Source organism: Drosophila rhopaloa, unplaced genomic scaffold (genome assembly GCF_018152115.1).
Source record: "Drosophila rhopaloa isolate 14029-0021.01 unplaced genomic scaffold, ASM1815211v1 contig_155, whole genome shotgun sequence".
Taxonomy (NCBI): domain Eukaryota; kingdom Metazoa; phylum Arthropoda; class Insecta; order Diptera; family Drosophilidae; genus Drosophila; species Drosophila rhopaloa.
Genome location: NW_025335034.1, coordinates 1,568,200 through 1,589,623, shown reverse-complemented (window position 1 = coordinate 1,589,623; position 21,424 = coordinate 1,568,200). Strand labels below are relative to the sequence as shown.

Here is a 21,424-nt window from a genome sequence, read left to right as displayed (position 1 = left end):
TAAAACATTCAGAAAATTCAGTAATAACGCAACCTCGCTTTTGATTTTTTTAAGATATATTAAAAAAAAAAAAACCAAGGTTTTCGTCCCAAAAATATGAAAACATTATGGTACGCGGGACAGCTGAATGACTATTGAACTGGTCAGCTTTGGTTCGCTCCCTTTATTGCTGAACAAATCTAATGAATTTTAAACGATTTATCCCTTCAATCGTTTGATTAAATTATAACATCTTGCAATTAAAATTTTAGAATTTTGTTATTTGTTTTCATAAAAAAAAAAATTAAAATAGGCTTTCCATTAAACCAACAAATAAATTGTTAACCACCCTGGCAACATAGACCACAAGTGGCAATCGTGCTTTTTGATCAACACTCGTGACTCACGCAAACGCATGCACGACTCCTTGCAAGTTCCGTCACTATTACAATACGAGAGCGAAGAAGAAGAACTTTTGCGAAAATTCGCTTTTCTCCCGAGTTTTCATTGATTAAACAAATCTAAAGTAGCAAGAGCATCGTGGAAAATGTCGCTTTTCCGCAAACCGAAGAAAATTCAGCGGCGCGTGTTTTCCAGCAACGCGGACGAGGAGGAAGACGGCACATCCTTAGATCCGGACGCCGAAATGGAGGCTCCTCCGCCTCCCGTAATTTCCGGCAAGCGGGACAAAGAGAAGAGCCGGAAGGCCATAAAACCGCAGGAGGACAGCGGCAAGCCGAAAGCACTGCTCAGTTTCGCAGATGATGGTAAGTGATACCGGGATACCAGAATCAGAAGGGGGTCTAATCCCTAATCCCATTGCAGAGGACGATGGCGAGGTCTTCCAAGTGCGAAAATCGTCGCACAGCAAGAAAGTGATGCGCATGATGGACAAGGAGCGGCGCAAGAAGAAACGTGAGGAGCGGGCGGAAAACAGCGGACATCCCGGTGGCGAAAATGGTAGTACACAGCATTTAGAGTCGTCCGGTGGCCTATCTTCGGGTCCTGCCAATTCCAACTCGAATCCTGCCAGTGCTGGCAGATATAAAAGTGCCAGCGATCAGAGTAAAAGTAAAAAAAGTGATAATCATATGATCCAAACCGAAATACGCACAGACGACTTTGTGGTAAGGTTATTATTATTCAATTTCTTCTACCATAATACCGTTTATTGAAATTTCAACATCAGAAATTACATTAAGATATCGTAGACCGATTAGGAGAAAATATTACACAATTAGTTTGAATGAATGTTTATTAAGAGCTTAGTTTAGATTGATTGTTTGGCATTAATTAGCCATTTTAATACAAAGTAGTACATTCGTTGCGTTGTTGCTCTTTTATTAATCAGTGATGGGAAGTATCTAGGTAGTAAGTTGTCCTTACCAAAAAATCAATCAAATGGAAATTTAAAAAGTGTTATCTTAAATATTTTTATAATTATTTTAAAAATAAATGTTGTAATTTTTTAGTAAAAACAGAATATGCTGGGCGCATGTTTACCATGTATAGAGATTTTGTTGGCATATACCAGCCAAGTTAAAAAAAAAAGATCCTACCTAGTTATAAAACTGGTTCTTACTTTTCCCACCATTGACTATAATCGCATGTCTTTCCTTCCTTAGCAGCATGAATACTTCAGCCTTACTTTGAACAAATCATGTTGAGATCGCCAATAATATGCATTTACCATTTGTCCCCCAGCTAGTGGTAAAAAAATCAGAGACCCCCGAAGCAGTTCTAAATGGTCGAGCTGCCCTCTGTGCTGGGCGGGAGGATATGAGCGACGATGATGAGCAGCAATCCGAAGATGGAGGCCATGTCAAAACCCGCCATCGCTTTTCTAAGCCGGAACATTTAAAACAGATGTTGGAGAGCGGTTCTATTCCAGATGCAGCCATGATACACGCTGCTCGAAAGCGCCGCCAGCGAGCCAGAGAACAGGGTATAATCCTTATGTTATGGTACCGGCTATTACTAACTTTTATTCTGTGCCAAATTCTAGGTGCTGGTGACTACATACCCGTTGAGGAGCCCAAGGAGCCGCCAAAGCTAAGCACCCGTCTGCCATGCGAAGACGTCGAAGGCGATCAATCGGATGACGAGGAGCGCATGGATATGAACGACATTACCGGGCGTAAAGAGCGCGAGGAGCGCCGCGAACAGTTCTATGCCGTCGAAAATGATTGTATGTAGGGTGGACCAGTCCGATTTGTGGCCAGTAACTGAGCCAGAGCGAATACAGGTGACCTACGTTAACTATTGCTAACCTTTCATTCACTCCACTGCAGCCACCGACGAAGACTCTGATCGCGAGATGAACGAGTGGGAGAATCAACAGATCCGCAAGGGAGTGACGGCTGCCCAGTTGGTTCATTCTCAGCACGAAACTGTACTCTCCCGTTTCATGATCAAGCCTGCTACTCCTGGAGGCGGATCCGCCATAGACGACGGAGATTTAGCGGCGCCGCAGTCCACGTCGACACTGCTGGAGCAGGCCTACGCCAAAAACGCTCTCGACCGCAGCAATTTGGCTGCTGCAGTTCGCTCATCCGCCAAGTCCAAAAAGGAGAAGGCCAAGGCTACGGCGTTGCGCACTCCGCAGGAGATCTTCGCCGCCATTCAAGCGCGTCTTAGCGAGCTCAAAGAACGCTCGACGGATCACACCGCCAGTATGGCCAGGATCAGTATCGAAATAAAAGCAATAAAGCTCCAGCAGCTGGAGTGCCAGCAGAACGCACCCACAGCAGCGGCAAAGTACAAGTTCTACCAAGAGGTAAAATGCTATGTGCACGACCTTGTCGATTGCCTGGCCGAAAAGGCGCCGGTCATCAACGACCTTGAAAAGCGATCCCTGCTGCAGTACGGAAAAAACCAACGCTATCTGGTGAATCGGCGGCGGCAGGATGTCCGGGATCAAGCCAAGGAAATCGCCGAGGCAGCAAGTATGAAAAAATTAATTATTATTGCCAAACGACCAGGAAGTTCTTTCCTTTCAATTCTGCTTTCCTAAAGAAATACGTATATATATGACCGATTCTTACAAAATTCCCTGTTTTCAGAGCCCGTCTCAGCTGCTGTACGTCGAACACCAGAATACGAAGAGCAAGTCCGCCGTGCCGCGGAAAGAGAGGGTCGAAGGACACGGCGTCGATGCGAACGTGAGCGGAACGATCTGCTTTCCTCCCACCTAGATGGCATGTCCAGCGACGATGAAATCGCCGACCAACAACAGGAGCAGAGCGTGGCATCTACGGCGCAGATAGAATCCCAGTCGGTGGAGGCCTTTGAGGACGTTACCGACGACTTCAGCAAGATCGAGCTGATCCTGATGAAGTTTTATGCCTGGCGAAAGACGGACATGTCCTCGTACCAGGACGCATTCATTAGCCTGTGCCTTCCGAAACTCTTGGCGCCGCTGGTGCGCCACGAACTGGTCCTGTGGTCGCCGCTGTTGGATGAGTACTCGGACATAGAGAATATGCGATGGTATCAGGCCTGCATGCTGTACGCTTGCCAGCCAGATGAGACCGTAGAGCAGCTAAAGAACGACCCGGATGTCAATCTGGTACCGGCACTCATCGAAAAGATTGTGCTCCCCAAGGTAACGGGTAAGTAATAATGTATTTTCTACCAAGGGGTATGAGATGTAACATTTTATTTATTTTGTAGCTCTGGTCACGGAATGCTGGGACCCCTTGTCCACCACGCAGACCCTTAGATTGGTTGGGTTCATCAATCGTTTGGGCCGTGAATTTCCGCTGAGCGGCAGCAACAAACAGCTTAACAAACTTTTCGAAGCCATCATGGAACGCATGCGGTTAGCCCTCGAAAACGACGTCTTTATTCCCATCTTTCCAAAGCAGTAAGTGTATAATTTCGTTTTATTTTGACAACTAGTTGAACTCTTTCTTTTACTATCCAGAGTGCAAGAAGCGAAGACTTCTTTCTTTCAGCGACAGTTTTGCAGCGGTTTGAAGCTATTTCGCAATTTTCTCAGCTGGCAGGGTATTCTAGCGGATGAACTGCTGCGGGAGCTAGCCATTGGAGCGCTGCTAAACCGCTACCTTCTGTTGGCCATGCGGGTCTGCACGCCAAACGATGCCATTAACAAGGCCTACATCATTGTGAATACCCTGCCCACGGTTTGGCTGCTCCCCAATAGCGAAACCCTCAAAAACATGGAGCTTTTCATAGGATATATAAAACAAACATTAGAGAGCTGTGATGCAAGCAATCCAGTCTTCATGTAAGTAATCTAACACAGTATTAACAAATATTAACACTTATTAATTCCATTTCCTTACTTCAGGCAATCGAGCGATAAGGCCAAGCAAATACTTCAAAGACTACATAGTTTATAAAGTGCAGGGATCATCATTCACTTCACATCAATCCTAACAATCAAATACTCGTTGTAGAACGCATGGAAGCACAACTTATATCTTTCTTGTTAGAAAATCTTATAACTATAAGACTCCAAACAATGTAAATAATTAGCAAGTGGTCATTTCTAAATCAAAGCTTGAGGCTTACCAAACTAAATTGAGTATAGCACTTTCAACACAATCAATTTTAAATCGTTTTTCTAGGAACATAAAACCTCGAAAGTGATAAAATTTGGAACTCTGTTTAAGGCTCATCGTTTTGTATCTTTACTGATTGTATTTAGGCGACTCTCATGCATAGCAATAATAAAAACAATTTATAAACTATGAAAATTTAACAACTGCAAAATCTATTTTGGACCAGGACCAATGTAAACGAAGATATAATGAAATGCTTCTGGAAGCTTAAGCAAATAGGGCAGTATCATCATTCCGCCTTAGAGACGGAGGCGCGTGTGTAATTCTGCGCCAGTTCGACCACTTCCTTTTGCATGGCATGAAGTTGTTCGTGGGCGATCTTTGAGTCGCTGCTGTCCGGTGTTGCTTGCAACACTTGCAGGACCAGGTCTGAAAATATTAACAAAATTAATTAAACAACGAGTTTCCGTTTTATACTCCAAAATCACCCCAGACACAGAAATCGTTCGATACATATAAATTTAAGCCGAAATTTTTACTGTGATATTCGGTTAGACTAAAATAAGGGCAGTGATAATACATTTTTAATGACAAATGAAACTTACCATGAAATCGGAGCAGTAAAGAGTTCTGTGACTCGTTTAGTGATCCACGAATGTGTTGCAGGATGGCGGAGACAAATTTTCCGGATGCGTGCAAAATGCTTCCACTGATCGTTGTGAACAGTATCAGAGCGGCCAGATGCAGCAGCAGCGCCGGCTCCTGGCAATCGAGCAGCTGCTCCTGTAGTTTCTTCTTATGGTCCGCGATCAGCAGGCGATCTTTCTTCTTGTCTACCTTCTTGATAATCATGCTGCAGGTCTTTAGCACAGCTTCCGTAGCAAGTTCAAATTCATCAATAGTCTTGTTCAGAGCCTTGTTTTGTTCCACCAACGCAGCACGGTACTGGGCATCGCATTCTTGAGCCAACTTATTGCGCTGATCCACGTTCAGGTTTGTATTTTTTACAGTCAGATTGCACTCGCTGGCAACGTACAACGAAAGTTCGTTGCAAATATCATTGCCCAAAGATTTTAGCAGGTATTTAACCAACTGGGTCTGTGTGTCCTGAGGAAAGAGCTTTAAACCCTTCTCGTAAAGGCGTATGTCTATCAACAACGTATTAATGCGATCCTGTATGGCCGCGTGCGTCTGACGGCGATTTGTCTGCGGTGTAGCCTCAAACAACTCTTGTGCACGTACCAAGGCCGCCTGATTAATTTGGCTTTGATGAAAAAGTAAATAATAAATTATAATTACCCATCATTCGATATCGTTCAAAACGCTTTACTTACTTCGTATACAGAGCAGCAATCGATTTTGACAAATGCTCTAATCCCTCTTCCTCCAGACTGGCAGTAATCAATTTGACAATATCAGTAGTCTTGACTAGTTCCAATTGCTTCACTGCCTTCTTGTTTCCGCCACCTCGAGAGCTTTGCTGTACCTCGTCCTCATCATCGCTGTCGTTCTGAGCTGCCGCCTTGCCTCGTTGGTGCTTCTTTGTGGATTTGGTTTTGGTCTCACGCCCCTGGGCTCCGCCACCTGCTTTGCCAGAAGACGCCTTCTTTCTGCGCTCGTCGCGCTTGTCCACCTTGCCATCGTCCTCAAGGTCTTGGGTCGAAACGTTTCCCTTCTGCGCCAGCGTTTTCTCCACGATGTACTGTTGGTAGATGCCGCTATCAATGGCCACCTTGGCCTGGGACTCGGCGAGAGCTTGGCAGGGCTGAACCAGCTGGGCAAGATATGGTTGCGAGAATACTACAAATATATTATTTATTTAATAAACTTATCAAACACCATGGCTTTAATTCTAAATATTTAGTTAAAAAGAATAAACTATTTTTTTAATAATAAGGTTTTTATATCACTTAAGAAATGCAAATTATGAAATTGTTATAATTGTCTAACCACCTTCATGGTCCTCTCCGTTCTAGATTAAAATAAATTTATTACTCGAGTTCGATTAAACTACATACCGATGCTGTCCAGGTACACAAAGTTGCTGGGATTGCTGTGCTTTTGCGCCATGATTGCGCCGAAAACTTCCTCGATGTCCTCCTCCGAGAGATTGGAAGGCAGAATGGTAGACAGATCCAGGTACTGCTTGGTGGCACTACACTCGTTCAACGCCGTGACCACTGTGAGCTCCACAAGTCGAGCGCCGAGAGCCACCCGCTTTAGAAAAAGGAACTCTTCGTTGGGGAATTGTTTGCGGATGTAGGACTTGGCATCCGAAATACCCAGCTTTTGGATGGCATCGTACTCAAGAAAGCTGTTTTGCTTGTAGAACGAGTTCACCCAGTCCGCCTGCGTCTTTGCATAGATGTGCGGCACGTATTGGGAATTGGCCAGTTTGGAGGTAACCTGGCCGGCTGGCGCGATCTCGTCCAGCAGCGAGTGAAAGATCTTCTCCTGAACTCCGATCTGCTGCAGGATCACAGCCACATTTGTGGGCCTGGTAATGGCCGACAGTGCTCCACGAATCTTCGCCTTGCACCGTTGGATGTAGGCCTGCGTGAAGAACACACGTGGATTGGTTGCATCCTGGCGACCCTTGATAATTCTGCCCAAGTGCTTCTCCACAACGTCGTGCTGCAAAAAGTCCGACGGCAGGTCAAACTGGGAAGCCAATTCCGATATGGAGATCTCTCCACGCAGCGCTAGCTTCTCGTTAATCTCCTGAGCAATATGGCTGATATAGTCCTCGTCGATGAGCTGCCCCAGTACCAGGTGTATGCTCGGATTTTCCGCAGCTATCCGCTCGGCTAGGCCCACAATACGTGACAAATCCACGTTCAGGGTTTTGCTGACCTCCACCAAATTGGCTCGTCCCCCGTTCACGTACAACTCATCTAGGATTTCACGCTCCAGGTGATCCGGTGTGATGTATTCTTTGCCATCGTTGGTGAACACCACCTCCAGCATCTGCTTCTCCAGCAGCAGTGTTACGATCTCCACGCAGTTCCGCTCCGAGAGCCTTAAAAAACGATGATGTTAGAAATGAAAGTGGTTAAGTGGATAAAGTTTGTCGGCGAAACTCACTTCTGCAGAGTAGACGTCAGCTGCGCCTTTTGAAAGTCGGCGGCCAAGCGCTTGATCTCATCCCAATCACTACCCATCTTTGTTATCAATCAAAATGATAAGATATGAAAAAAAAGCGAATCTCTTCCAGGTGACGTGAAAAAACTTGAGACGTCAACAAAAGTCAAGTGTGACCAGACCACGGGTTCTTAAATTACTTTCAACAATGAAGGTAACGCCTTAAGCCTTGGTGTCGGTTGAAAACTATACCAACTGCACCAACTATACCATAATGGAACTGTAAAAATGAGAAGATGGGTTATATATTTTATTTTAGCAAAAACAATAAAGTAAAATATACTATTGGTTGATCGTGAATCGAGGGAGATTTGCAAGTGCTCTCCATCCGACAGACCATAAATTATTAGAAGCCTAGAACCAACAGTATATGATAAGTATTTCTTATGCAATCTATTTATTTATTATTATTTATTTATGAATGTTTCCTGTGATCGTCAGAACCGTAGGTAGACTTAGACAGCTAACATAATAATGCAAACAATTGCAGGATGTGCTTATGTCTGGCAGGACCTTATGGGGATTTATTTTTGTTGCGTTTGTGTGTTTATTTCTAAATTATTTGCATCCCTAAAAACATGGAAATGATATAACAATGAGTACATGCAAAATTTCTTTACATGAAAACTTGACCCCGCATAAACCTAATTAGTTCGCAAAAGCTTCTGTGCCGTGGAACCAGTTCCACCGCCTGTTTTGTTCCACAGCACTTAAAAGAACACTTGGGAAAAACGATAAAAATATTTCGCAAAAGTCATGGCGAGCGCCGGGAAAGTCGTCTGAAACCAAATACATTGGACCGACTGCCTTGGAGCCACCGCCACCGATAATGACGACCGACTTCGGGGGCCAGTTTGTGTCCAGCAACCCAAATGCAAGCTGCAGTGCGTCCTCGTCGTCCCGCTGGTTGACGGAGGAGGTCTTTAAGCTGATAGACATTGTCCAGCGCGACGAGGCCATCTACAATCCGCGCCACAAGTACTACTTCTGCCGGCCGTACGTGGAGAACTTCTGGCGCGAGGTGGACCTGAAGCTGGAGAAGAATCCGGGCGCCAGTCTTGCCAAGTGGACCAACCTGCGCATCTCCTTCCGGCGCGAGTACACGAACTACTTGGAGGAGAAGGTACCGCCCTGCTGGTCCTACTTTGACCGCATGTTCTTCCTACATCCGTATCTCCGCAAGAAGCACCAGCAACCCAAATCGCTGGACACTCAGGTACAGGACGCCTTGGCACATCTCTCAAGCCTGTCTAGTCGCATGCAGCGGGAACGGGCGGTGGCCATTCCGGCCAGCAGTACCGGTGGTGGCCAGCCCACGCCTTCCGCCCACCAGTCTCCGCCGGCACAGCAGCTGGATAACTATCTGGACTACTTCGATGAGGGTGAACACAACAACTCCGAGCTGGACGATATTATGGAGGAGGAGCAGCAGCGCAGCAGCCGCTACCACAGCCAGTTGGACAGCAACGACATCAAGTCGGAGTGTGAGGAGCCGGTAGATGAATACGAACAGGAGGCGCACGAGCCGGATGAGGACGAACCGGAGGATCAGGACCTACATAAGATGGCGCCCACTTCGAGCTCTTCATCTATTGAGGCCCAGCGTCGCTACCCCAACCAGCAGCCACAGCCCAGTCGAATGAACTTGGGTCGTTTGCAGATGCGCGGGTATCAAGACGAGATGCGAGGCGCTATTCGTCCGCGGTCCCAGGAGCTGCAAGCTTCCACTGGAGCAGTAACTGGAGTGAATTTCACCTCCCAACCGGCAGCTCACCCAAACATTTCCTTTGTGCGTCCCACGTTCACTAAGCCCGTGGACTTGGTCAGCACAACAACACACAATGGAGGAGGGCTCACAGGAACTGCTGGCCCATCCGAAGCGGATTTGCCCACACCATCCTCAGCGGCAGTGGCGACACCCAATGCGCCAAGCAGCAGCGGTAATACCAGCAGCAGTTATCTCAGTCATCGGCATGTGCACAACCAACTTCATGGAGGACACCAACAAGCACCTCCATCATCGCTTCCTCTGCGCCTGGAAGCCAATAACCCGTCAAGCGGCTCCGTATCAAATGGCGGAGTAGAGCTGTGCGATTGCAAGACCGATCCGGATGCCATGTTTCTGATGAGTCTCCTGCCGGACATCCAGAAGTTAAACGGACGCGATCGCGGCAAAATCAAGATAGCCTTTCAGAACATTCTGCAGGACTACCTTTATCCGGACTAGTTTCGATCTCTGTGTATACTTTCCGCTTATAGCAACGGAACCCAGTTCCGCTTGCCATCTTGTTTTCGAGTATTTTCCCTGTTAATTTTCGTTGGTTAAATCCCTTAAAGCTTTGCTGTGCAAGAACAAAGTATCCTTAAAACGTTTTGAACACTATCAGCTATGTTTATTAAATGTATAAATATTTATAAATATTTAATGTGTAACACAAGAATAAATTCATTTGAAATTAAGTGATAGATATGGCTAGGAAACTGGAAGTATCACATGAGGATCGGACCGTATCGGACCCCATCCTCACTCGAAGAGCTTTAGCTCGCGAGTGATCTTCTTGATCTTGTTGTCCAGCGTCTTGTCCTCGTGCTCGCAAATGTAGTAGTGACGGGAGGTGCACTCCTGTCCGTAGTACACGTAACTGTGCTTCCCGGCATTATAACTCAGCCGAAGGCAGCGACCCTTGCCCTCGATCTGAACCGTATTGTTCAGCACATCCTCGCCAGCCGCCTCCTCCGCCGCCTTCTCCGAACTATCCACCAGATTTGCGGCCGTGGAGTTTTCATTCTTCTGTGACATCGCAATGGATGTAAGATTCATGTTGGGGTTAACTGGCTTTGCTGAGTTGGACCAGATCCAGAGCAGTCCTGGGTTAAGACCGCCCAGCCAGTAATCGCGACCCCTGTGGGCGGGTTGGTTCAGCAGATAGGCCATGATCTCTTCGTTCTCGGAGACCTTCTCGAACTCGGCCAGGTGCGAGTTCAGACCTTTGCAGGCGGAGTTGGCCGTCTTCCAGTTCACCTGCTGCTGACTGTTGATGTAGTAACAGTTGTCACTGATGCGGGTGAAGTTGGTGGGACAGGGATCCTTCACCTCCTTCTGATTATTCCCAGCCATCAGGTAGTAGATCAGCTGCTCCGAGCGCCTTACGCGACTTTCCAGGTAATCTAAAAGAGTTTGGTTTAAAGTCGTTCGTTATCGTTTGTGACTTCTTTCAATTTATCTTGATTTTAATTAAAAGGAACCGATGAACCTCAATTAGATATTTGTAATATAAAATATGAAATTTTATATATTAAATATTGATCTAAGTTTTAGCTAGTGTTCATATGGTTGGAATACAATATAAATTCAACCATAGGGAATACAGAAAATTTGAAGAATATGAATTTAAACTTACCAACTCGGTAAACCAACTTCTCGATGGCTCCCAGAAGATAAAGATCGTTTTCGGAAACCGCCCGGAAAGTTGTTGGCTGGCTCTGGCTGCCACCACCTACAATGTGCTGCTGCTGCTGTTGCGGGTGTTGTTGCGGTGCCTGTTGGACTTGCTGCTGCTGCAATGGCACCGGACGTAGATGCTGCTGGGAAGGATTACCACCGCCGCCGGTAGTGCTTCCGCCTCCGCCTATACCAAAAAGTTGCTGCAGGAAGCCAGGCTGCTGGCGTTGCTGCAACTGTTGCTGTTGCATCTGTTGCTGCATCTGTTGATGTTGCTGCTGTTGCTGGTGCAACATCTGATTAGTCATGGGTCGGAACTGGGGATTCACAATGGGGCTTTGGCTCTCCACGGGCTTTCGTAGATGGGGCTCCAGTTCCACGGCCTCGCCAATCCGCCGTGTGATGTAGATGTTGTTGCCGGGTCGTTTGTAGGCGGATGAGTGATAGTTGAGCGGACCATTCATGGCCATATCGCCACCCATATAGGGCAGATCTTTGGACTTTCGCTGGCTGCTGCTACCTTGGCTATAAAATGTTGGGGCAGATTTGCATAAATGTGTTTCCTAGTGCTCCTTAAACCCACCTCAAGACGTAATCTTCGAGAAACTGCGACCATGCTGGAGCCTCTGCGTCCGCGAGTGATTCATTGGCATATTTTTGCCTAGTTTCACCTTCGCTGGCGTTGCATAAGAGCCCGTGGCCCAGACTTAATGCCAGGTAAACAAGGGCTGCAAGCCGGAATTGTCTGCCAGACGGCGGCATGATGACACGTAATGTTTTCTGATGGGAGTATTGCCCCCGCCTCCCGAAAACACTTGGCGATTCAAGTCGCGCGCTAATCACTTTCGATTTCGGTGCGTTTTCCGTGCGGTTTAAGCCGCGTCCGCGTTTACTAGACGTCCGTTCGCTTGTGTCGAGCTGAAAACCGCGACTGAAGTCTGAGCTTAACTTTCGGGCCTGCAGCCGGTCCAAGCTGGTCCGCTCGGCCGGTCTCTCCACACCGATCGCTGATCACCGCCAATGGCAATGGCCCAGACCCAGACCTATTGTTGTTGCTGCCGGCCGCCGAGAAATGCAAAATTTCACTTTCTCCTTCGGTTGGCTCTTGGCAAATGTAAGTCATTGGGCTTTTCTTCGGTATCAGTGTTTCTCCCGCAGCTTTTGTGGCCCGTCAACGCCCGCCATCCGACCCACTGTTTGCACTCCATCAAATTGTACACAGCCTTAGGTAATTGACAGGCTTATGGGGCCGTCAATTGAAGCGAAAACTAATGTTGTAAAGAAATGGAGTTAAGGGTGTTCCAACATGCTGAGACGGTTTTTTTTTCAGATTGAAGAAACATTTGGATAATCTTTTTAAGACTTTTTAGAAAAACCCGTCTAAATCAAATTTACTAAGAAAGCGGTTTTTTAGCAGATTTTCAAAGTTTCGGTTTAAGTTTTCACTTATGAATCATATCAATAACATTTTCATAGTCTTAAACTTGTAGGCCATTGAATTAACCATATTTATAAATTTCCAAATTTGTAACTTTATTATACCCTTGGAGAGGGTATTATAATTTCAGTCAAAAGTTATTAGCTCCCATAATAAAACAAAAAATTAAAAAACAAATATTAAAAAAAATTTAATTTGGTGTTTTTCTATTTATCAAAATATTCCTTTGAAATAAAGTAACTATTTACTATATCCGAATTACGCTTTTAGTTTTGTCAAAATCGGACAACAATATCATATAGCTGCTATTAAAATGATGACAAAATGCAGCGAAAAGTCAACATAGCTTCATTGTTTTTAGTAATGTAGGCATAGAAATCGAAATGTCGTTTTGTCATATCTGCAAGGGTATATAAACTTCATCATGCCGAAATTTGCTTCCTTTCTTATTTTATTAAGATATTCCCACGTTTTCTGATTGGGAATATTCAAATTAATCTTACTGCTCATAAATGTACTTCTCTTTTAAAGCTTATGTCAGATCCCTCAATTAATTACTATAAATGTTACTATTAAGCCTTGTAAAGGACCAATCATTTTATCGTAGCTTAAACATGAAAAGAAAACTTTTCTTAGCTCGAATTGACTTTTTCTTTTCAAGTTTATGCCCCACTCTTATAAGATATACATACACATATGGCAGCATTCATATCATAATGTAAATTATGTAAATAATGACTCGAGCTTTTTAGTGTGCAATTTAACACACCACTTAAAATTTTAATAACTATTTTATGGCACCACGTCGCGAGTGGATGGAGAGAAAAGTCTCGGTGGACAGATGGGGGAACTAAAGCTTATTTTATTAGAAATGCCTTTGACCGGGAGAATCCATTTGGCCAATAGTGACAGACCCAGACCCCCATTTCGAACTCGGCCTTAACTGGATTATTGATGGTCAAACAGCGAACTGCCCACATATGCAAGAGATCGCTCAAACTACCAACTGATTCACCCTGAAGATATGAATGAACACAAGTATATATATTATATATACAAATATCTGAACTTTCATTATTCATTGCTTTGACAATTAGCGGATGTTAACGATGTTGCAATGAAGGCCTCATTTTGGGAATCGTGATCCATGATCAATGATGACGCACTTTGAAATCGGTTGTTTTGGTTGAAAAGCATCCATTGGGGTTTCCCAAAAATCATTGAAAAAACCGAATGAAACTTTGCATAATCGCCAAGACCGCCTGAAACCCAAAAATTTATGGTTTATTTAAGCGGATTTTGCTGACGGGCAAAGAAAAGTTTTACGCATCATTAAAAGCAAACATCAAACATATAATTTTTTTAGCAAAGTTTTTATAAATTTTTTTATACTTTTTTTGTGGGTGTTTTTTGTTTGTTGTGTAATTGTATGATATAAATTCAATTTAACGCAGGCTTCGTTTTTAAAATCTTAGATATGGCCCTGTCTCTTTCTCAGCCATTCTCTCTGTCTCTCTCTTATTGCCTGGCTGTAAGCGCTTCTTAATATTTTTAAACATTGGCTTTAAAAATACAAAATTCGTTTTTTTTGGGTATTTTTACATTCTGCTACTTTTTACTTTTAGATAATTTTATTTTTTAGAAAACAAAATAATTTCCATTTTGTGTTATCCTTGGTTCTACACAATCTATGCTTGGTGTTTCTTGCTGTTGTTGATCTGGTTGTTGTTGTTATTTATTTATTATGAAATATATAGCTTTATAAAGAATACACAATGGATGTTGTTCTTGGTATCTGGGGCCGCAGTTCTTGTTGCTGGCCAAATCAATCTGAGATATTCGTTTACAATTAGTAGAGTTCCTCGTCGTCTCCATCTTCCTCCGCTGCTGCTCGATGTTGTTTTGGTTTTGGATTTTGGGACTATCGGCCATTTTAGTAGCCAGCCAACTCGGCGAATGTGGAGTCCATCTCGTCGGCCAGGGACTTGTACCTGTCCTTGTTGATGCCCAACTCGTCTGCGGAGTGGAAATGGTGGTTACAGAAATATGTTAGATCATTTTCAAATGCTTTTTCATCACACAGCAACATTGGAATCGAACACAGAACACTTAAACTTTATACTGTGCGAATTCGTTGGAGCAAAGATTCTAAAACCTTACCAAGATGCGTAGGATAATAGCTCGTGGCTCCTACTCTTGTTAAGTTTATAGATTTTTTTGAGCCGAGTTAGTGGCGCGCTGTTCTGGCAAGCGTTTCTAGTTTATGGGTTAGTCAGCGGTTCTGTGCGGGGGCTCAGGGGCTATCTATGGGGGTGCTCTACGGGATCTAGCCAAGATCTATCCAACCAATCGTTGCAGAAATCCTTGGCTTGCGCGGAAATGAGAGATTCACTCAACCAAGGCCAGGCGAAATCAGCTCGAAAACCATTTAATGACGCGGGACTTGGACTGATGATCGTCGAGAGAAAGAAGAGAGACATAGATTGATATAGAGTGCTGGTCTGAGTGCTGAGATTCTGGGCAGGCGAGACAGGTCAAGAGGTCATGCCACATCAAAACGGGTAAGAATCTGGCATACAAACAACAATATGTACATTGATAAATTCACCTGTATTAACTACAGTTGCAACTTGGTTTGGCTTGATCTGAACATATTTTTACAGTGTACTGGCGTGGGGATCTGGTTGAGTGGGTGTGGCCACATTCAAGCGAGACTAAACAGATTATTTACAGTGTATAGAAAGTCGTGGCAGAAGTGTGGGGTGGGTGGGTGTTAAATACACTGAAACTGTCGGGGGAGCTTTCAAAAAATAATATATATATAATATAAAAACTGTGGGGGACTTGGGAAGTACTGAATTTTGTGTTGTCTTTTTTTGGGAGGGGCTCTGTGTGAGTTCTGTTTCGATCTTTTTTAATATCCAGTAAGTTCGGCAAATGTCTGGTCCAAATCGTCGCAGATTGCTTTGTATTTTTCCTTCTCATTGAAGAGACGGTCTGCAAAAAGCATTTTGTTTGTTGTTCATTTATACAAATATATATAGATATAATCAAAGAGGGCGAGAGGGAAATGTGTGGATGTATAACGTCAATTAATGAAGCAGAGAGTACTAAGTAGAAGTATTAATATCCTCATGGCGATAAATACAATGCGAGCATTAGTTGAAGCCAGCAATCCGGCCGATCGAATCGGATTGCTTCCTGTGGACAGCATCTCCGGTGTCTCATGGAGAGATACCTCCTCGGGAGCTGGCTGAGTGGGTAAGCTGGATGGTAGGGACGGCAATACATACCCTCTAGCCTGTCGACCTCCTTCTGCAGGCGCTTCACTTGCTTCTCGGCGTGCTCGGCGCGCTGTTCGGCCTCCTTCAACTTGATGGACAGGGTCTTCATTTCGCGCTTGAACTCCTCTACGCGCTGGTTGGCCTTCTCCTCGGACACCTCCAGGGACTTCAGGGAGTTGCCGACAACCTACGTCGGATGATTTAAGAAGAAACAATATTTTTAGCTACATTTTAAAACATCAACTATTAACATTCGAAGTCCTAAGCTGAATGATTACAACTAATAACCGCAATATTATTTAGAAAAATACATATAAATGTCTGAAGTCAATAATTAATGTGTAATATTATTATAAATAAACCATTTTATTAAATAAATCAAAATAGGAATCTCAAATAAAAAGTTCCTTTGTATCCATTTAGTATGTCTTTAATTTTACAATTAATCTCTGCAGATCTAACATGTCTCTAAAAATAAATGGGTGAGTTGTTTGGAATACAATGTTTTTCGAGTCCATGATAAGCCTGTAATCATGGCTTCGAAAGACCACTAGTGTGATTCCTATATGCAAAAATCATGAGAGCGCTTAACTGCAAGTGCAACCTACCTTCAGCTCCTCCTCCAGCTCCATGATCTTGGACTCGCCGGAGCGGACACGATCCTCAGCCACCTCCAGCTCGTCTTCAACGAAGGCCAGCTTGCGGGAGACTTCGTCGGACTTGGTGTCGGCATCCTCAGCCAACATGCGGGCCTCCTTGAGCTGGTTGGTCAGCTGGTCCATGCGCTCCTCATCCTGCTGGGAGCGGTTCTCCAGCACCTTGCACATACGGTTGTTCTCATCGGCGGACTGGGTGGCCTCCAGCAGCTTCTGTTGGGCGGTGGTCGAGCGCTCCTCGGACTTCTCCAGATCCTCCTCAATCTGCTGCACCTTGCGGTTCTGGGTGGCCACCTCGGACTCGGTGGAGGTCAGGAGCTTCTCCTTCTCCTCCAGCTCGGTATTGGCCTTCTCCAGCTGCTCCTTGGCGGTGACGAGATCGATCTCCACCTGGACGAACTTCTTCTCCAGGTCGCGCACCTCCTCGTTCAGTTTGTCGGCGCGGGAGTTGGCATCCTTGGCTTGGTTCTCGCAGGTGTCGGCCTTGTCGATGGCGTTATCCTTCTCAAGCTTCATCGCTTGCATCTTCTTCTTGATGGCGTCCATGGTGTTTGTGTTTTTGTTGTTGGCTTAGAAAGGAAGAAAACTGGAAAAAAGCACTATGGCAAAAGGTAAAGATTAGAATTTTTGTTTTAAACTGTACGTTCATTTGTAATGTAAATTTCCGTTTCCATTCAACGTATAATAATATTATTTATCTGTTTTTTGTCGACTAATTGTAGTTTGAAAAGTTTATCAACACATAATAACTGTTAATGGGTGTGGCACAGAAGTCTTTTCAAAAAAATTAATTCCACCTGACGGCTTCTTAAAATATAATATATATTAACGTAGTGTTTTTAATGTTTTATTAGACTTATAGTAAATTTGGTAGATAAAGGTAAATCATTGCCTATTTTTAAGCCTGTGTAGGCTTTCAGTACATCGCTTTAAAAATGCATCCTAAGGAAACATTTACATAATTAAAAGTAATCAGTTTCAAACCTAAGTATGTTTCGGATTTTGAAATGTTCCGAAATGTTTTCAAAATATTCTATATAAATTTCAGTTGACTACACTTTTATAAACATCGTTTTATCCTGTGATATTTCACTTGACACTTGGTAATGTTAAGCTTTCCACCCAGTGCAATTGAAAATCGCTCCAGGCGCATTATATATGTTACTGTATATCTGTACGTATATTTAGATATATACATATGCTGTGCATATGTATCTGTGCAATAAATTTGAAATGTTTAATGTAAACACATTTTGTTTGGCTACGCCGAACATTTATAAGATCTCACGTAATTTTCATTTTCCATTTTCAATTCGCCCACTCTGAATCCGAATCCGGATCCGTCGGTGAGCTATATATTTATTTGTTGCACGGTTCTGAAGAGTTAAAAATAACTTTATATGCTTTTGCATGTGAGAAAAAATATCCAGTCCACTCGCACACACGCATAGAAGAAATGCTTTTTTGGACATCGTATGCTAAATGTAATTCTAGAGTTTCCCCCTATTATTTCGAAATACACACACAAATAGATTGCAATTTGAAAAGTTTTCAATTCTTTGGGGTCATTTAGTGCGTGGGTGTGTATTCGTGTATCTATGTTGCTTCCACCCGAAGTGGGACAAAGTCATTTCTGTTGTAGTTTCTGATCTTTTGGAGGTCTTTCGATACTTAGGAGTGTTTTGTTCCTCAAATGCTATCAAAATGGGAAGGGGGTTGTGGAAGGTTAGAGAAAATAGATCTCGAGGTGGGTAAAGATGACAGGTATTGGTTTTTGCAGTGTATAAATGACAAATTAAAGTGAGTATTAAAAGATTTATGGGGAATTTAGTTAAATCAGTGTGGCATTAATAATTTAAACTAAAAACTGATTAAAATATATTTTTTTTTAATTTGAGGAGTAAAACTACATTCTACAATTGCGTATCTGCCAAAAGTACTTAAGTTTTCAATCAGTTCAAATATGTATCTATAAGTAAAAAAATTTGTGGCCTTCGGAATCATTCACAAATGGCAAGAAAATATTTGTTCTGAAATTAACAATTTTGTGGGGGTGTCTACGCCAAGCATATATCCCCAGATATACATATATGATATGTATCCACATCTGGCAATCATCTCAATCTCTGATATTTTCCAAAATTTCTCTCTCGTTCTCGCCGCTATCTCGAAAACAATCTCAAGGATAAATACCTACAATTTTCGGCTGCCTTGGTTTTATGAGATCACAGAAAGCTAGACGGAAAAGCTTTTTCGTCTAAGTTTCATGCAAAGTTAAAAATAAATGGGAAAGTATGTGTGTGTGACAGGCAGGTGTCTGTCTGCAGTTAATTTTAAAGAATTTTCTTCGAGGAAAACTCTTGCTAGTGTGCATGTGAAAGAAAATTGTGCGTAGCAATAGGTGTGTAGGTGTGCATATGTATATGTGGAAGGAGCTTTTCCCTTGTGCTTATGTGTGTGTGCAAAAAATATTCTCTCACACACACAGACTTTATTAGATGGTATTAGTCCCGTCAGATTTAGTTACAAAATTCCTTATAAGCGAATTTTTAAAATATCCGAAAAAATTATCATAAGATTTCCAATTTGGAAATGGTTAAAGCGTTTATTAAGCGCTTTTTCAGGTATTAAGTTTAATTTGTTTTTATATTAAAGTTTTAATTTATTTCATTTTTCACTTGTTTTTTCATCACTCTTTTAACTTTTTTAAAGAATTGTATCCAGGCTGCTCGACACATATACATATGCACATTTATTTTTGATGTAGTATTAAAGTTTTCCTTTCCAGATTTCTTATTTTTGTATCAATGCATTCAAATGCAATGCACTTTTCACTATTTTGTTGTCCACTCGAAATCAGTTGAAAATACCAATTTGGTTAGCAGGCGATAGATTTAATTATATTATTTTTGAATTATTTTTTGTCGGGTGAAAATCCTGGCGTGACCAACCTTAGCGTTTCAAACACACTATACGCTGTCGAAACCCCGAGAACACTGATGCTGACCAAGTTGCTTAGCCCAGAAAGCGACCCCAAGATCCAACGCACACGCACACTGGCACTTGGGAAAACTGAAAAACTCACACACACACAATCAGCCTGATAATCGAGAAAACTCACACACACATGGGGCTCACACAACGCGGTATTGAATAATTTTCTCGCCTCAAAAATTTCCCATTAAAAAATATATGCGCAAAAGCGCTTTCGCAACTTTGCTCGACGATCTCAAAAATTTCCCTTAAAATTCCCCCAAAAGCTTTTTGCTTCGGCTCTCCCGTGCTGCATTCTCGTGAAAATTATGCGTTTTTTCTTTCTCCTTTTCCAATTTAAATTAAATTTATTTTTTTACTCACAGTAGTCTTTTTGAACGTGTGTATCCGTCAGATACACGGCTAAAAATAGAGACTAGCAGCAAGAGCAAGCCTAACAAGATGAAAATCTATTTTTGCTCGGTAAAAAATATTGAGAAAGATTTGGAATTTTGATCGGCCAGCGTTTTTTCTTTTGGAAAGTTTCGAGTGTGAAGGCTGCAAGACAATTGATCCGAAATCTTGCACTTAAGGCGTAAACTTTTGTTGATTTCTCATTTTCTTTATTAAGATTTTTATGAATAAAACTTTAATCCTTTTAAACAAAAGGAAACATTTACATTTAACCGGATGAAGCCTTAAGTGCTGTCTGCTACATATTTAAAATCGTTTTATTTATTTAAAATATCAAATTCGGCGATAAGATATTTTACTATCCTAGAAAATCGAGAAATACACATTTGACAGTCTTGTAGAATCAATATTGAAATTATTTAAGCCTAAAAATTAATTGAATAATCAATTGCACTTAAAATCACTACCTTCTTAGTTCGTTAACTACTATTTTAATTATCGTTGGAGTTAGAGCTGTTAGTGTTGTATCATTCTTAATGGTATTGGTGTCAATCTCTGAAATTTTATGTCATTGGAATTTTGGTTTTTTTAAAATTTCACAAAAAGATTAATATCGTTTTATGTAATTTAGAATTGTCACCAAATAATAAATAAAAATGAATTAATCCTTGGCCAGACGAAGTTTTTATACCCTTGCAGCTTTTACAAAAATTAAAAATTCTTTTTTCGATTTGTATGATTTTAATCAATGAATCTTTTCTATGTAAGCTAAAAGATATAATCGTTAAAAATTACTATATCTCGAAGTATATGGGTATATGTTAGGAAACAAAAACGTTATAATTTTATTTTCTTTGGGGTTGGGATGGCAGCTATAAGATATAGTCGTGCGATTTTTATAAATCTAAAATGTAATTCTGAAATTTCCAAAAAATATCATATATGGAAACAACGAAGATTTAATTTTATTTCTCATTTTTCCCGAGTGTTCCTAATGGTGCTATTTGATATAGTAGGCCAAATTTCATACACATATATTTTTAAATAATGGCAATTTATCCTATAAAACACGTATGTATGTATATGTTTAACAAGATACGCTAAGCGAAAGCAAATCAAAAATGTTTTAAATTGTGGATCCGCCGTCCTCAGCGTAAACAAATAACAAGAAAATGGGTAGCATCTCTTATTGGTCATATTACATAATTACTGTACTGAATATGTTCGTTCAGAATAAGAGAATAAATGGTAACTTTTATAAATTTGATTTTGATTTTCATACTTAATACTTTACTTAATTATGATCCTCTGCGCCTGAATCACAACTATGAGTTGCATAATCGATAAACAGTACTAATTCAAGGAATTATACCTGTTGCTCGTAGGTAAAAGATTGACTTTTTGACCCTATGAAGTATATTATAATCTTGATCAGGGTCAATTACCGAGTCAATCAGTTGGTGTCCGTCTGTCTGCCCGTCCGTATGAATGTCGAAGATCTCGACAACTATAGGAGCTAGAGATTCGTGATTTTGATGAGGATTCTAGGTTATCAACGTATGTTTCAAAAC

At 42.3% G+C, this 21,424-nt stretch overlaps 5 protein-coding genes across 8 annotated transcripts; 2 read left to right on the top strand and 3 right to left on the bottom strand.

The window, feature by feature from the left end:
* The first annotated feature begins 419 nt into the window (after positions 1 to 419).
* LOC108037057 (PAX3- and PAX7-binding protein 1) lies at positions 420 to 4,700 on the top strand. Of its 3 annotated transcripts, XM_017113507.2 has the most exons (9): positions 421 to 746; positions 805 to 1,106; positions 1,684 to 1,924; positions 1,985 to 2,167; positions 2,271 to 2,924; positions 3,042 to 3,590; positions 3,652 to 3,844; positions 3,905 to 4,228; positions 4,292 to 4,700. In XM_017113507.2, exons 1-9 carry the CDS (start codon positions 527 to 529, stop codon positions 4,341 to 4,343), a joined length of 2,718 nt encoding a protein of 905 aa, XP_016968996.2. In that variant the 5' UTR covers positions 421 to 526; the 3' UTR covers positions 4,344 to 4,700. The 3 variants fall into 3 exon arrangements, with proteins under 3 accessions (XP_016968999.1, XP_016968996.2, XP_016968998.2); XM_017113509.2 differs by lacking the exon at positions 421 to 746 and having other exon boundaries at positions 1,093 to 1,111; XM_017113510.2 differs by lacking the exons at positions 1,985 to 2,167; positions 2,271 to 2,924; positions 3,042 to 3,590; ... (1 more) ...; positions 3,905 to 4,228; positions 4,292 to 4,700 and having other exon boundaries at positions 420 to 746; positions 805 to 1,111; positions 1,684 to 1,757.
* LOC108037058 (E3 UFM1-protein ligase 1 homolog) lies at positions 4,697 to 7,760 on the bottom strand. The gene is made up of 5 exons (XM_017113511.2): positions 7,590 to 7,760; positions 6,524 to 7,524; positions 5,840 to 6,305; positions 5,111 to 5,769; positions 4,697 to 4,934 (listed from the first exon to the last, which is right to left on the bottom strand). Exons 1-5 carry the CDS (start codon positions 7,664 to 7,666, stop codon positions 4,795 to 4,797), a joined length of 2,343 nt encoding a protein of 780 aa, XP_016969000.1. The 5' UTR covers positions 7,667 to 7,760; the 3' UTR covers positions 4,697 to 4,794.
* A 558-nt stretch (positions 7,761 to 8,318) lies between these two features.
* LOC108037062 lies at positions 8,319 to 10,106 on the top strand. The gene has a single exon (XM_017113515.2). It carries the CDS (start codon positions 8,476 to 8,478, stop codon positions 9,871 to 9,873), a length of 1,398 nt encoding a protein of 465 aa, XP_016969004.1. The 5' UTR covers positions 8,319 to 8,475; the 3' UTR covers positions 9,874 to 10,106.
* Positions 10,107 to 10,109: 3 nt separating this feature from the next.
* LOC108037064 lies at positions 10,110 to 12,046 on the bottom strand. The gene is made up of 3 exons (XM_017113516.2): positions 11,672 to 12,046; positions 11,048 to 11,613; positions 10,110 to 10,814 (listed from the first exon to the last, which is right to left on the bottom strand). The coding sequence occupies exons 1-3, from the start codon at positions 11,848 to 11,850 to the stop codon at positions 10,171 to 10,173; spliced, it is 1,389 nt and encodes a 462-aa protein (XP_016969005.2). The 5' UTR covers positions 11,851 to 12,046; the 3' UTR covers positions 10,110 to 10,170.
* Positions 12,047 to 14,226: 2,180 nt separating this feature from the next.
* Positions 14,227 to 19,529, bottom strand: LOC108037059 (tropomyosin-2). Of its 2 annotated transcripts, XR_001768875.2 has the most exons (5): positions 19,418 to 19,529; positions 16,419 to 17,065; positions 15,820 to 15,997; positions 15,135 to 15,523; positions 14,227 to 14,542 (listed from the first exon to the last, which is right to left on the bottom strand). XR_001768875.2 is itself a non-coding variant. In XM_017113512.2 (4 exons), exons 2-4 carry the CDS (start codon positions 17,010 to 17,012, stop codon positions 14,460 to 14,462), a joined length of 855 nt encoding a protein of 284 aa, XP_016969001.1. In that variant the 5' UTR covers positions 17,013 to 17,065; positions 19,418 to 19,529; the 3' UTR covers positions 14,227 to 14,459. The 2 variants fall into 2 exon arrangements, 1 of the variants encoding a protein (XP_016969001.1); XM_017113512.2 differs by lacking the exon at positions 15,135 to 15,523.
* Positions 19,530 to 21,424: the final 1,895 nt, after the last annotated feature.

What these genes read in the sequence shown, in the direction of transcription:
- LOC108037059 (XM_017113512.2), bottom strand. Translation starts at nt 17,012, where the DNA reads ATGGACGCCATCAAGAAGAAGATGCAAGCGATGAAGCTTGAGAAGGAT. An exon ending in AGCTGGAGGAGGAGCTGAAG is followed by an intron (nt 15,998 to 16,418) that starts GTAGGTTGCACT and finishes CATCCGACGTAG; the next exon opens with GTTGTCGGCAACTCCCTGAA. An exon ending in GGAGGTCGACAGGCTAGAGG is followed by an intron (nt 14,543 to 15,819) that starts GTATGTATTGCC and finishes TCCACTCCGCAG; the next exon opens with ACGAGTTGGGCATCAACAAG.
- LOC108037064 (XM_017113516.2), bottom strand. Translation starts at nt 11,850, where the DNA reads ATGCCGCCGTCTGGCAGACAATTCCGGCTTGCAGCCCTTGTTTACCTG. An exon ending in CTCGAAGATTACGTCTTGAG is followed by an intron (nt 11,614 to 11,671) that starts GTGGGTTTAAGG and finishes AACATTTTATAG; the next exon opens with CCAAGGTAGCAGCAGCCAGC. An exon ending in GAAGTTGGTTTACCGAGTTG is followed by an intron (nt 10,815 to 11,047) that starts GTAAGTTTAAAT and finishes AAACTCTTTTAG; the next exon opens with ATTACCTGGAAAGTCGCGTA.
- LOC108037058 (XM_017113511.2), bottom strand. Translation starts at nt 7,666, where the DNA reads ATGGGTAGTGATTGGGATGAGATCAAGCGCTTGGCCGCCGACTTTCAA. An exon ending in CTGACGTCTACTCTGCAGAA is followed by an intron (nt 7,525 to 7,589) that starts GTGAGTTTCGCC and finishes TCGTTTTTTAAG; the next exon opens with GCTCTCGGAGCGGAACTGCG. An exon ending in TTTACTGCTCCGATTTCATG is followed by an intron (nt 4,935 to 5,110) that starts GTAAGTTTCATT and finishes TAATATTTTCAG; the next exon opens with ACCTGGTCCTGCAAGTGTTG.
- LOC108037057 (XM_017113507.2), top strand. Translation starts at nt 527, where the DNA reads ATGTCGCTTTTCCGCAAACCGAAGAAAATTCAGCGGCGCGTGTTTTCC. An exon ending in TGTGCTCCCCAAGGTAACGG is followed by an intron (nt 3,591 to 3,651) that starts GTAAGTAATAAT and finishes TTTATTTTGTAG; the next exon opens with CTCTGGTCACGGAATGCTGG. An exon ending in ATTCCCATCTTTCCAAAGCA is followed by an intron (nt 3,845 to 3,904) that starts GTAAGTGTATAA and finishes TTTACTATCCAG; the next exon opens with AGTGCAAGAAGCGAAGACTT.
- LOC108037062 (XM_017113515.2), top strand. Translation starts at nt 8,476, where the DNA reads ATGACGACCGACTTCGGGGGCCAGTTTGTGTCCAGCAACCCAAATGCA.